We start from the raw sequence: 15268 nt of genomic DNA, 5'->3' as shown, positions 1-15268 counted from the left end.
ATCAACACAGGCTCCACCGTTTCCTCCACTAAACATTCATCATACAGACCTGTTTCACGTCTCCCTATTATCCACAACATGGCATTCAAACCTGTGTGCCCAAATCATAGTCTACTCCACACAACTTCCTCTGTCCTACATCCCATACTCCCCACCTCTTCCTTTACTGACCGATGCATGCAATAAAATGGCCTCCCCTTACTACTAGCATCCCACTCCCTTTACCAAAAATTGAGCCCTTTTGCCCAGATCAAGGACTTAACTTCCCTGCGGCCCAGTGGGACCTGAATATCTACCCCCTCTCTCCTCACAGCACTCTTAGTCACCACATCGGCCTTCTCATTACCCTCCACACCCACATGGGCAGGAACCCAACAAAAGCTTGCCACCACTCCCATCCTTTCGAGTCTCATTAACAGCACCAAGTCTCCCCTATCCGACCTGACCGTCTTCCTTCCTTCCGTCTTTAGTCTCCCTGTCCCACCTCCTTAAATCTGTCATCTATGATCAGGGTGAACAACATCGGACTAACCACACTTCCCTGAGGAGTACCATTGTCCACTTCAAACCGCATTGACAATTCTAACTCCACCCTCACCCATATGACTCGATCGAACAGGAAATCCATGATCCAGTTATACAGACGTCCCCCAATTCCCAAGGAACTCAACTGGATCAACAACCCTTCTCTCCACACGATATCGTCAGCTTTCTCAATGTCAAAATACACAACACTCATCACCTCTTTTATTGTCAGGGCCTTGGTTATCTCTGTACTAACTGTCACCAGGGCAACCATGGCAGACCTCCCTCTCCTGAATGAGAGGAGGCAGGTGGGAGGAGCTATAGGAGGACAGTCTCATTGTAATAGCTGGTATGGAATAAATGGAACGGTATCAAACATATGGTAACCATGTTTGACTCCGATACATTTATCCAATTCCATCCATTACAATGAACCTGTCCTCCTATGTCTCCTCCAACCAGCCTCCACTGTCCTGAACCCTCTCTGTGCTAAGCTCATCAAACCCCTATCTCCCAAGAAATACATAATCCTACTCACTATCTTCTTTTCCATCAACTTACACATGTTGGTTGTCACTGCGATAGGCCTATAATTGCCCGCCCTAGTTGGATCTTTACCTGGTTTTACAAACAGCAATATCACTGCACGTTTTCCACCCAGCAGGTATCACCCCAGTCTTCCACACCTTATTATACAACTCTAACACTGTTTCCAACACACTGTCCGGTGCATGCTTAAACATCATTTAACACACTTTATTTTCTCCATAGCCCTCCAACGCCCTTGTCATCTCAAACATAGAAAACTCTGCATCCATTGCTTCTCCTGACTCCCATTTTCTCTTTAAGACATCTCCATGCTCCTTTAACTTTCCCTATGTCTCCTCTAACTCACAGAATGCGTTCAATGCAAGAGCAACTTCAAAAACCTGTTCCGGGTGCGTTCAAGGACAATGCACAGCGCAGCATTGTGCACACACACGCACGCACACACGCACACACACACACACACACACACACACACACACACACACATACACTCACTCACACACACACACACACACACACACACACACACGAGCTGGTTCCAGCAGTGCGTCTTATAATAAACCACGATGAAGTACTGAATAAATAGACAACATACTACTTAGTGATATTTTTATTTTTATTTCCATGAAGGACATTTCTCTATTAAAATTACAAGTAAGTCTTAAAACCAAGCAATAGTACAGCAGTACTTAAATTATTACAAAATATTGTTTAAATTCATATCTACTGAGACAACATACTACAGTAATCCTTAAAATAAGGTCAGTTTTAAATAATATTTTAATAATCTTCAATCTGCTCCTATCTAACACATACAACTTAATAATAGCATTTATGATAATAATAATAGAGATAGCCAATAGGCCTTTTTAATACATGTATCAAGTGTTCCTAGGTAGGCCTATTGGAAACGCAAAGCTACAACAGGGGAATTCCGACCCGAGTTAAGCGTGTGTAGTAGGGAATGTAATTCCCTTTTTATGCACTTTTCTCTCTACAGGTATTCTGACCTTGAACTTAAGCATGAGAATAGCATGCTATGTGTCTACAGATACGGCATATTCTTTTTATTTGAGTATTTCTCTCCCCAATTTTGATCTTATCTCATCGTTGCAACTCCCCAACCAAACCCGCCAAACCCTGACAACCAAGGTCAGCCTGCAGGCGCCCGGTCCACCACAAGGAGTCGCAAGAGCGCGACGAGCCAAGTAAAGCCCCACCTGTCAAACCCTCCCTTAACCCGGAGGACGCTGGGCCAATTGTACGGCGCCCTATGGGACTTCCGATCACGGAGGGTTGTGATACAGCCCAGGATCGAACCCAGGGTCTGTAGTGACGCCTCTAGCATTGCGATGCAGTGCCTTAGACCACTGTGCCACTTGGGAGGCCCTCAGATACGCCATATTTGAACCTTGTCTTGGCTTAATTCCCTCATAACTGATTATTCATAAATACTTTCCTAACCCTAAATAATATACAAGATCTACCAATTGGTGCTGAAAAGTAGATGAATATGCGTGTATTTAGGCCTACATGGCTTTCTTTCGTTGATCCATAATATTCTGAACTGTTCTATCCATATATTCTAATGAGTCTGTCAAGACAATTCTATTAAAGGTACACCACATTTAAAGGAATAGCTTTAGATAAATGTACTGGAAACCCTATTGAAAGAAAACTCCACAACAAAATCTATTGGCCAGCAAGTGGGAGGGTTTTCATCGGTTTAATTAAATGTATCAGCGTGCGCAAGGGAACCGCACCTGCATAAGGTATGACTGAATACCAACTACTGTGAAGTGCGTAGGAAAGACGTGTGTAGCAAAGGCGTACATTTCCTAAGTCTGAATCGGGCCCCAAGTGATTTGCAGTAGATGAGTCTCAAAGTGATGTCCTTTCATCACATTTGATACACAAAATGCAAGTAAACCATCAAAAAACATATTTTATTTTATTTAGGGATGTTTCTAATGGGGGCTACAATAAACACCTCAGTAAGAGATCTCTACATAGCTAAACCTCAGCTTAGACCCTTTTAAGCACATTTTTACTAAGTCACTACTCAAAATGCAACCATGTTTTCCTAACAAGGCTAATTTGTTTTACTATAAGCTAAGAAGCCTAAACCACGACACACAGGCCTAAGCCTATTTTAGAAAGGTCTATACTGGATTCCTAAAACTTTATCGAAGTGCATCTTCTATCAAGATATAAATGATTATTTATGACTATTAATATCAAAATGGGTTCTAAACAATTCCACTCTATCTGTTTTTGGCTATATGCTTGAACAACCTTGGAGGAGGAATTGTTGCTTACCCTGGAAGTTGTTGTTGTGACAAAATATGGTTTACATAAGTTCCTCTCAACTAGGGATGTCAGTTCAGCTTACATTTCAGTCTAGCGTACATTTCATGATTAGTGATGTATCCAGCCTCTCTTTTGTCCGAGGAAATCCTCATCAACCTGTTACTACAGTAGGTTCTGTGAAGTGTGAACTTGGTATTGTGTGGATCATACACTATCAGGGACAAGACCATGGAATTACACATTCCCTGTGAATGAGATAGGCTGCCATCATGTAACATTCACACCTGCATAGCCGAGATAAGGAGTGTCAAAAGAGGAGCAACGGTGCTTTTCAGTCACAGTTGAGGGATATTTAAACATGATGATACATACGGTGCGTTTAAGTGAAATACATTGATAACACAATTAATGTCTTCTTACTGTACATTAAGCAGAAAATATATTTTTGACATAAAACATGGAGTATGAATACCATGCCATAATGTGCTGTAGTGGGACATCTCTGCACTTCAAGTGCCATATTTTTAATTCATTTGCCATCTACAGAGCAAATGCAGTCATTTTTTATTTGCACCGCCCACATACTGCACCAAACTGAATTATAGTGGTGCTTACTGTGGTGCTCTTTGGCAAAAGGTTGTGCGTGGTCAAAACCAAAAATACAGTGTGGAATTTTCCAGTGACATGTTCATACACTCACATACAGTATATTATACACAGCAAGTCAAGGGGATGGGTTAAAGGGTGGGAAAAGGAAGCCAACACAACATACCAACATATTCTAACCCTCTACTTCCATTGCCTTAAATTCAGTTAGATGTGTGCAGTGGAGACTGGAGAGATTGATGGCTTCCTGGAAATAAATCTCTCTCCAAGTAGCTAGTAGTTTTACTGTAAACACATCAAGCACCATCTTCAGTTTAACTCGTTCTCAAAGTCTCTGTGGATGGATGGTATAATAGTAGTAGCAGCAATGGAAGTCCTAGCAGCTAGCAAGCTTTGGCTCTGGTTTGGTTGCCACCAAAGCTATCTTTAAATGGAAGAGATTATCTAAAAAATCATTTTCCTTGATTCCTTAGATGGATATCCTTCCAGTAAGCCACTTGACAGCTTGTCCTCTGTTGGTGATGTAACATATGCTCTTTGGTTTTATGTCTGTCTATGCTGTATGGTGCTGTTATATGTGATATGATGCATTCTTAAAATCAGAGGGGCATTTGTTGCCTTATGTTGTTCAATGCATCTGGTAGAAATAAACTATCAATTTATAATATAAAACCCCCTATGATTCTACCTCCGCTGGACTACATGTATTATAAACTATGGATTCTCTGTCTGATAGACAGGGGCTGATTGTAGCCTACTGACATTACATGATCTGTATAGCATTCCAGATGTGGACGGGATACAGTTAGCTGGACTGTCCTGTCCCAGAGGGGTCTTTCTCACATTTCGGCTGCTTAAGGGGTGCCTCTGTGTCAGATGCAGTGGCGTGGGAGGGCTGAGGAGAAGGCGTGTCAAAGCTCTTCCCCATTCTGCCCCCCTCTCCATACATCCTCTCCTCCCCTGGCCCGGATGGAGACTCGTGCGTGCGCATGTGCTTGGCCAGGTGGTCGTTGCGCATGAACACGCGGGGGCACATGGTGCAGCTGAACTTCTTGGCGCCGGTGTGCGTCTGCAGGTGTCGCTGAAGTTCGTCGGAGCGTGTGAAGCGCTTGCCGCAGAAGAGCCAGTTGCAGACGAAGGGCCGGTCCCCGCTGTGCCAGCGCAGGTGGGCCTTCAGGTGGGAGGTCTTGGCGTAGGCCTTGCCGCAGCCCGGGATGTGGCAGTTGTGCATGTGTTTCCTCCGGTCATCATCGGTGCTCTGGCCCATCTGCTCGGCGTGGACACAGTTGGGGCACCGGCACACAGACTGGCCCGAGCCCCTGGAGGCAGAGCGGCGCTGGGGCTTGGGCCGGACCGAGGTGGCACCCTCCTGTGGCTCCTCCAGGGAGTATGACTCCGGCTGCAGGAGCTCAGGTCCTCCCAGCGGCTCCATCTTGAAGCCATCCTGGGGGTAGAGGTGAGAGTGAGCTGAGTGTGAGGCTGGGGCCAGCTGGGCTAACTGAGCAGGAGTACACAGCTGGGGCTCGGAGCCGTAAGGTCCCAGGGAGGACTGCAGCCCCATGGAGCTCTGACCAACTGCCTGTAAGCCCACACCCTGGCCCGCCTGCAGGTCCATCCAGCTCCCTGGCCCGGTGTGGAGGTCCCACCATGAGGGAACGTTCATCTCGTCTGAGCTGCCACCAGGGGGTGCTGTCCGTAACCAGGGTTCATAGGGGTGGGCCATGAGACCAGCTGCTGTCTGTGGTATACTGTTGTTGAAGGCTGAGTCTGGTGAGGAGTGAGCGGTGGCCAGGTGGGTCCGGGGTGTGGTGGGCTGACTGATAACTGGGTAAAGATGTGTAGACTACCACATGGCTGGATGGAGAGCTTGAGGGTCCTGGTCACGATTACAGACCTGTGGGCAAAAAAACGGAATGTCAAATTGTAAAAGGGTGTTGTAAATTCTTGTAAGATTACTGCTTCTAGCCAGATGACTTGAAATACTGTTGGGCTTCAATGTAACAAACACAAAACATGCAAATACTTGATCTCAAATCCTCCAAGCACATGTAACCCCTCCCCCAAACCCAACAGACACGCCCCCGTCTTTATGGACACCCCACCCCAGTTCTCACGCTGCGTGGCCGAGGAGAGAGCAGACAAAATGAGGGGAAGGAGACGAGGGGAAACGTGTCCGGACAGAAACCTGCCAAATGCATCGGATGCCAGGTACTTCCCATGGTGGAGGACAGTCGAAGAGAAAACAAAGAAAACAACTTCAGCAGCCCTGTGGAGAGGCAGAGTGGAGATAAATACGAAAGGTGGCGGAGGAAGGAGGAGGAGAGCGAGAAAGAGAGAGAGGAGTGTTGACAGGAACAGCCCCGTGCAGAGACGGAGGTAAAAAGGAAGAAGATACAGGGAGGTAATGGCTGCGGGCCAAGATCTACAGTGTCTGTACGTCTCTGAGATTTTCGGAGATGAAGTCTAGCAGACAGAAGAACCTGTTTTTTTATGAATCACACATGATTTACAACAACATCCCTTCGAGGCGACTAACAAAACAAGAGACGTTGCGATGAACAACCCGCCTCCTACACACTGGCGGCAGCATGCATCCACAGTTGCTGACTGACGTCTTTCAGGAGCCTGCGAATACAAGTACAACAATAACACAAGAACAATGCTGAACAATAATTATGGCAGCATGCTCTAAGAAAGTCAGCATCTTGTCCCCCATTGCATTGCAGTGCGTAAACTCCAATGGACCATAGAAATGCTATAATACATACCCCACAAATGAGGTTACCTTAGAATTTTGAGAGGTGACGGAATGCACTTTTCAAATTATAGGAGTCGAGAGACATTTTTGTCAAAAAGCTGTAACACAATCTACAGGAGACGCTTACTTCGTTCAAAACACGAAAATGATTCCAAAAATGAAAACAGTAAAGCAGGAAACAGTAAAGCAGTCTGGGTCTGAAGAGGTTACTATCTTGTTCGTCTGAAGATCCTAGGTCGTGATACCATATCTGGGAGAGAGACCATACAGCATTGGCCACCCAGACAATCAAGCTTCAATAGAAGGGTCAAGGTTCAATGGTAGACCTGCATCCTGTCCCTTGTCCACAAAACCATTAAAGCCAGGCTGAGCAAGCTATTTCCACAACTTACAGAAACTTTGCAAAGATAGCATACAACTTGCGAGATTCAGATTCACTCTTATCCCTTCCAGTGCTTGAAAGGGAATGGAAAGGGTATCAGTACAAGTTAGGTACTGGTACTCAAGCAGTAGAACATTTGGGATGCGGGTACTCCCTACCAATGAGCACTGCCCAAACTCAAGCGCTGATCCCTTCAATTGATTTTCAATTTGCTGAGACAACAAACAAGGCCTTGAAGACCAATTGCTTTGAACTGGTCTTCCCATGGCCCTCTTCAGACACTAGAGAGGAGATGCTCTTGAGTGGTAATGAAATCGTAAAGCGATTCGTTTGGAATTCCAGAATTAGAGGTCTGGTGTTAAAGGTCAAGCTGATTTATTTCACGTCGCGCCGGAGCCAGAGCTCCGCCGATGCTCTGTAATTTTGGGGGAATGCGAGTCAGGTGCACCGTGGCGTGAATCGTCCCCCTCTTTCTCTCTCTCTTCCCCCTCCTCTCGTTCGCTCTCTGATATAATAGCCCTGTAAACAAGTAAGAAAGTGGCCGATCCTCCTCCATTCACAAAAGTGGCTGGCTGGAACACTCAAGAGTATCCTGAGAGTAACAGCTGGCATGGGGCCCCTGGGGGTGAGGAGACGGGGAGGAGGAAGGTGCAGGACGACAGGGCTGCATCGTAAAACCTGCCCGACCAAGACCTAACACAGTCCCCGGTTTACTAGTCTGCCAGAGACAGAGGAGGCTCTGCCCTACCAAGACCCAGCACAGCCCCCCCCCCCCCCCCCCCAGTTTACTAGTATGCCAGAGAGGAGAAGATGCTCCAGGGGAGGAAAGCATCACGGTAGATGACGAACTGACTTTGGGGTTATTCCATGTTGGTTATTGTTCTGATTCTGCCAGTAAAGGGAAAAGTACAGATACAATTTAATAGCAGAATAAGATTCCCAATCTTAACTGTCACACCAATGAATAAAAACTGATAATGGACCGGAGTTTGTGGATTTCCATACTTTTCTTTTTACCATCCAAAATGTATTTCTATCAAACACAGACATTTAGAATTGTCAGTACAGTATGAAGTATCCGTACGCCTACTTCTAAATATCTGTGTTTGTGTTTGAATGGTTTTTGAGTTGAGAAAATCTTGTAGTTTAGTCTGATATGTGATATAACGTCACAGGTTCCAAGACGTTATAGAAGACTAAGATCCCTGAAGGATAGTGACTGCCTGACAGTTGTTTGTCTACTAGTATCACGGACAAATGCAACAACCTCGATTTGTTGTATGTTCATGTGGTTTTACATCAAATGTTGTAAATGTTACGCATTATGTGTCCAGATTTGAGCATATTTGTAAACACTCTTGCACAGACATGAAATTCCAATTCAAATACTCAATCAAAATGTGAAGATGGAGTAGAGGAAGTGTCTCAACTGGTGTGTCAATAAATTATCATGACTCATATCTAGACAGGTCTACACAGAGGAGCACAACCCATGTGTTGACAGTTGGACATAGAGTACACAAGTGATATGACACCTCCTGTCTCATTGTATTAGACTACGAAAGAAACTTCTAATACACCTTCACATTTCTATGGTCATTGAATGGGAAAACTCCCTAGCCATTGTGAAAACCGTGAGGCTTAGGGTCCTCTGAGGCATATTGCCTGTCAACTTTGACATTTAAATGTCATTTAGAAAGGCAAGTGCTCTGGTAGGTTTGGCCCCCAAATTCCTTTTACACTTAATAACAAATTAGGGTATCCTTCTTAAACACCTACGTTTGAGGTAAGTATTTAGCTAGTAGAAAGAGGAGGAAGGGAAGCGCTACTAAGGTACACAATAGTACATTTTGGTAGATAGAAGGTGCTCTTTGGTAAAAGGGGTAAATTGGTAATCAAAAAGAAAGGAGGACCAAGGCACTGTTCAAAACGGCTGCCGAAACGCGTCTGTTTCTATTGAACATGCCATACTAATAAAGGCATTTTAATTAATTACATGAAGAGTGCCTTCAAGTATTTAGCTGTTTGACAATAAGCCCTAAATTGATCTCCAAGGTTGAGCTTACACAAGTAGGGCTAGTATAGTGATTATTGTGTAGGCCTATCATACACTGATTGATCAGTAGTCTACTCAAACTCACAAGTAGCTATGTAACTTGTACTGAGGAGTATTTTTTTTGTTCGCTCATACAGGAGTAGTAAAGCTCTAGTTCACACAGGAGTAATAACATTCTGTGATTTATAAAATGTTTTAATTGTATTCAATTTCTATTTATCAAAGGGGTGCTGCAGCACCCTCAGCACCCCTACTTCGAATAACAGGAAGTGGTTGAAGAGCTTTATGTTAAAAATGATAATAAACAATTATTTGTCAATCATCATTTATTTGAAAAACACAGTTACCATCATCATTTCTCACAATAAAGAAAGTTAGACAAAATAAATATCCACCCGTCGAGTGGATAAAAATGTTGTCGATCTTTAGAAAAATGTGCTTATTACTACCGTTTCCATTACACATGTCGCAATGATTTATTCAACATCCCTGTTGTCGAATAAACCTGGGTCAATGGAAACCTGCCTAGACAGTCTACAGGGAGGAGGTAAGAGCCTGGCAGAGTGGTGCCAGGAAAATAGCCTCTCCCTCAACGTAAAAAAAACAAAGGAGTTGATCGTGACCCTCTCCCATTGGAGAGTGTCAAAAGCTTCAAGTTCCTTGGCGTGCACATCACTGAGGACCTGAAATGGTCCCACCACACCGACACCGTGGTGAAGAAGGTGCAACAGTGTCTATGCAACCTCAGATGGCTGAAAAAAATCAGCATGGCCCCTAAGACCCTCACAAACTTTTACAGATGCACCATTGAGAGCATTCTGTCGGGCTGCATCACCGCTTAGTACGGCAACTGCACCGCCCTCAACCAAATCGCTCTCTAGACGGTGGTGTGGTCAGCACAACACATCACCGCGGGCACACGAGTCACGGTCTGTTCACTCTGCTACCATTTAGCAGACAGAGACAGTACAGGTGCATCAAAGTTGGGACAGAAAGATGGAAAAACAGCTTCTATCTCCAGGCCATCAGACTGTTCAACAGCCATCGAGCCTTCTTCTGTAGTAAGAGACAAAGATAGACATAGTACACACACACACACACACTCACACACACACAGCCAACGCTGCTGTCCCATGTATATATAGATATTAAACACTGGACCGTTTATTTTATACTTTTGTTTACTCTGTGTATTCATATACTGTATTCTTCATATAGCTCATTGTAATATACAGTGTATTCAGGAGGTTTTCACACCCCTTGACTTATTTCACATTTTGTTACAGCCTGAATTCAAAATGGATTAAATAGATGTTTTTTCATTCTCCATAATGACAAAGTGAAAAAATGTTTTCAGAAATCTATTGAAAATGTATTGAAAATGAAATACATAAATATCTAATTTACATATACTACCGTTCAAAAGTTTGGGGTCACTTAGAAATTTCCCTGTTTATGTCCATTAAAATAACATCAAATTGATCAGAAATACAGTGTAGACATTGTTAATGTTGTAATTGAATATTGTAGCTGGAAACTGGCAGCTTCATTAAATAGTTCCCACAAAACACCAGTCTCAACGTCAACAGTGAAGAGGCGACTCCGGGATGCTGGCCTTCTAGGCAGAGTTCCTCTGTCCAGTATCTGTGTTTTTTTGCCCATCTTAATCTTTTATTTTCATTGGCCAGTCTGAGATATGGCTTTTTTTAGCAACTCTGCCTAGAAGGCCAGCATTCTGGAGTCGCCTCTTCACTGTTGACGTTGAGACTGGTGTTTTGCGGGTACTATTTAATGAAGCTGCCAGTTGAGGACTTGTGAGGCTTCTGTTTCTCAAACTAGACACTTTAATGTACTTGTCCTCTTGCTCAGCTGTGCACCGGGGCCTCCCACTCCTCTTTATATTCTGGTTAGAGACAGTTTGCGCTGTTCTGTGAAGGGAGTAGTACACAACGTTGTACGACATCTTCAGCTTCTTGGCAATTTCTCGCTTGGAATAGCCTTCATTTCTCAGAACAAGAATAGACTGACGAGTTTCAGAAGAAAGTTATTTGTTTCTGGCCATTTTGAGCCTGTAATCGAACCCACAACTGCTGATGCTCCAGATACTCAGCTAGTCTAAAGAAGGCCAGTTTTTTTGCTTCTTTAATCAGAACAACAGTTTTCAGCTGTGCTAACATAATTGCAAAAGGGTTTTCTAATGATCAATTAGCCTTTTAAAATTATAAACTTGGATTAGCTAACACAACGTGCCATTGGAACACAGGAGTGATGGTTGCTGATAATGGGCCTCTGTACGCCTATGTAGATATTCCATTAAAAATCAGCCGTTTCCAGCTACAATAGTCATTTACAACATTAACAATGTCTACACTGTATTTCTGATCAATTTCATGTTATTTTAATGGACAAAAATGTGCTTTTCTTTCAAAAACAAGGACATTTCTAAATGACTCCAAACTTTTGAACGGTAGTGTAAATATTCACACCCTTGAGTCAATACATGTTAGAGTCACCTTTGGCAGCGATTACAGCTGTGAATATTTCTGGGTAAGTCTCTAAGAGCTTTGCACACCTGGGTTGTACGATATTGGCACATTATTCTTTTTAAAATTCTCCAAGCTCTGTCAAGTTGGTTGTTGATCATTGCTAGACAGACATTTTCAATCTTGCCATAGATTTTCAAGACGATTTAAGCCAAAACTGTAACTAGAACTCTCAGGAACATTCAATGTCCTCTTGGTAAGTATATCTGGCCTTGTGATTTAGGTTATTGTCTTGCTGAAAGGTGAATTTGTCTCTCAGTGTCTGGTGGAAAGCACACTAAACCAGGTTTTCCTCAAGGATTTTGGCCGTGCTTAGCTCTATTCCGTTTATTTTTATCCTAAAAACTCTCTAGTCCTTGCCAATGACAAGCATACCCATAACATGATGCAGCCACCACCTTGCTTGAAAATATGAAGAGTGGTACTCAGTGATGTGTTAACGCTTTATATAACGCTTTATATTCATATATTCATACATAACGCTTTATATTCAGGACATAAAGTTTTTGGCCACATTTCTTGCAGTTTTACTTTTACTAGTGCTTTATTGCAAACAGGATGCATGTTTTGGAATATTTTTATTCTGTCATTTAGGTTAGTATTGTGGAATAACTACAATGTTGTTGATACATACAAATGTTTTTCCTATCACAGCCATTCAACTCTGTAACTGTTTTAAAGTCAACATTGGGATTTCACCCCTGCGCGGTTTCCTTTCTCTCCAGCAGCTGTGTTAGGAAGGATGACAGTATCTTTGTAGTGACTGGGTGTATTGACACACCATCCAAAGTGTAATTAATAACTTCACCATGCTCAAAGAGATATTCAATGTCTGCTTTTTAAAATTTTACCCTTCTACCAATAGGTGCCCTTTGCGAGGCATTGGAAAACCTCCCTGGTCTTTGTGGTTGAATCTGTGTTAGAAATTCACTGCTCGACTGAGAGACCTTAAAGATAATTGTATGTGGGGTACAGAGACGAGGTAGTCATTCAAAAATCATGTTAAACACTATTATTGCACACAGAGTGAGTCCATGCAAGTTATTATGTGACTTGTTAAGCACATTTTTACCCCTGAACTTATTTAGGCTTGCCATAATATACTTATTGACTCAGGATATTTCAGCTTTTCATTTTTCCACTTTGACATTATGGGGTATTGTGTATAGGCCAGTGACACAAAATCTAAATTGAATACATTTTAAATGTAGGCTGTAACATAACAATAATGTGGAAAAAGTCAAGGGGTGTGAATACTTTCTGAAGGCACTGTATCTACTACTGTACATTGCATTCTGTTACATATACTGGATTCTCGATCTACTGCTGTACATATTGTTTTTGGTGTATATACGCATAGATTGCATTTGGATTTCTAATACAGTGTTATTTGGGTTGTCAACTGGATTAGTTCTGACATTCGTGATTTCTTGTTTCCTTTTTTTGTACTTAAAATCACTTAGGATTATATCATTCCCTTTCACTGAATGGGTTGTTCCCTGCCCCTGTTGATTACAGCTACATTATCAAGGTCCTGAATGTCTTGGATCAATCTGGGTTGAAGAGAAATCAGGCCTACGCAGGTCTATATGAGGCATGATGTAATGTTATTTTATTTTTGTCAACTAAAAGTCACCTCGTTATGCATTTCAGTCACCATAACATTCATACTGTAGTTTTGTAGTCTACTACAGTATTGGAATATATTGTATGAGAGAGTGCAAGATAGGCTACTCCCCTATACAAATTGGTAAAATATTCACTATAACATATTCTAATGACTGGAATACCATTTTTGTAAAAAATAAATTATTATAAAAAAAGTTCCTAAAATGCTTTTTCGTTGATTGTTGGTTTTGATGGTTTTGATGGTTCACCATCATCCTCAGTGTGCTTTTCAACATTGGAAGGCATACAGATTACTGGTGCTAATTGTTTCCCTCAATCATAATGAATACCCCTGTGTGGGATAACCAATTTCTAAATCGAGGTCTTTGGGGTGGTGAAAACACATAAAAACATGAGACATTCAACAACCTTTTAGGGACTCTTTACCTCCTGCTTTATGTTTCATCTGGGACCAGAAAACATCCCCCTAAATATTAACTCAAACTGGAAAGGAGATTTATTCAAATTTCTACTTTATTCTACTTTATTTTGATGCAAATTGTACAAATTATACTATTTTCAAATATGGTATCAAATGCACAACCTGCCACTCAAACCCAATCCTTTCCATGAGTGGGGAATGAATTTGAATAAGGCCTACAATAATATATATATATTCATGACTTCATGACTTTCATTACAAATTATGAATTGAAATATGTCTTTCCAAATCTAAATTAAAATACAAATTGAAGATAATAAATACTTATACTAAGATATTTCCAATATTTTTTCTTACGTTTTCTTAAAAACAAATGTTTAAACAAATATTTTCCATATTTCTTTATTTCAAGTGGTTCTAGTTATTCCAGGTACAGTCCTCTGTTTCATTGTTCATGCAAATGTAAAAAGGATGTACCCGTCACTTCGATATTGTTCCACCACACAAGAAATACAATGCAACGGTTACCTCGTTGGTTAACAATGCGATGCTTATGAAACAAAAACGTTTATATTGAAACATATATAGCTACCTGTTTATCCAATGGTGCCCGTAGTTCTATTCCCGACGCGATGTAGGAATAGCTTTTTGTAGCCTATTATATTCACTGGTATGAAAATAAATAAATCACCTTGGCAGAAGTCAAGTAAAACCCTTTGGTTAAAAAAAACTCGAATAAAGAAATAGATATCCTGGTATATCATAAAGTTCCCTCCATCTCGAGCAGTTCAGGTGAGACAAGACAACGCTTCCACGTACAGGTAAGCATACTCAATGGTGGCAAAGTTTATAATAGGCTATGTATCTTTTTCTTTTCGCAGGCTCCGCCCTCTTTCGGTGTGTGTCTTTCCTTTGAAGATGGTACATGGGCATGGCTCACTTACGTTACAACATTCGGACCCATTAGAAAGTTGACAACTCTTTGAACACTCTTGTTACATCATTTGGGGTTGTCTCAGTGTATAATACTTGTATTTCAAATGGCTCTAATGTTTGCCCACTGCAACTTACTCTCAGAAAAACTTTATTCAAAGCAATTCTATAAAGAATTATGTCGCAATGCACCAATGCATTACTAGCAGCTAGTCACTTACAATACAGTAGCCCACTTGTTTAATAGATTGCGTGTTAAAAATAATAAATCATTTATAACTGAATAAACTATGAATCATTAAAAAACATCAAAGCTGAGTTCACCAATACATGTCACCCATCTTATTGACCCCATGGTGACACAGTGGCATCTGGTACCATTGCAATGGTCATTATTGTCACTGGTCTGGTCACCATGTAGGCTCCTATGTCATCCTATGTAAACTACAGGCAACAGGTCTCTATAGCACAGATTGTATCTCTTAACTGTTATGCATACACAATCTACTGTAACCTGTTTATATAACCTTCAGTATCAGATCAATTCTCAATCGTC

General features: G+C 41.9%; 1 protein-coding gene across 1 annotated transcript; it reads right to left on the bottom strand.

The window, feature by feature from the left end:
• Positions 1-4795: 4795 nt before the first annotated feature.
• On the bottom strand, positions 4796-5713 carry LOC120022772 (transcription factor Sp6-like). The gene has a single exon (XM_038966770.1). It carries the CDS (start codon positions 5711-5713, stop codon positions 4796-4798), a length of 918 nt encoding a protein of 305 aa, XP_038822698.1.
• Positions 5714-15268: the final 9555 nt, after the last annotated feature.

Source organism: Salvelinus namaycush, chromosome 2 (assembly GCF_016432855.1).
Source record: "Salvelinus namaycush isolate Seneca chromosome 2, SaNama_1.0, whole genome shotgun sequence".
NCBI classification, from domain to species: domain Eukaryota; kingdom Metazoa; phylum Chordata; class Actinopteri; order Salmoniformes; family Salmonidae; genus Salvelinus; species Salvelinus namaycush.
This window is presented reverse-complemented; position numbering and strand designations above follow the sequence as displayed.

Bases quoted from the DNA above. Each gene is read 5' to 3' on its own strand.
- LOC120022772 (XM_038966770.1), bottom strand. From the start codon at position 5,713: ATGGCCCACCCCTATGAACCCTGGTTACGGACAGCACCCCCTGGTGGC.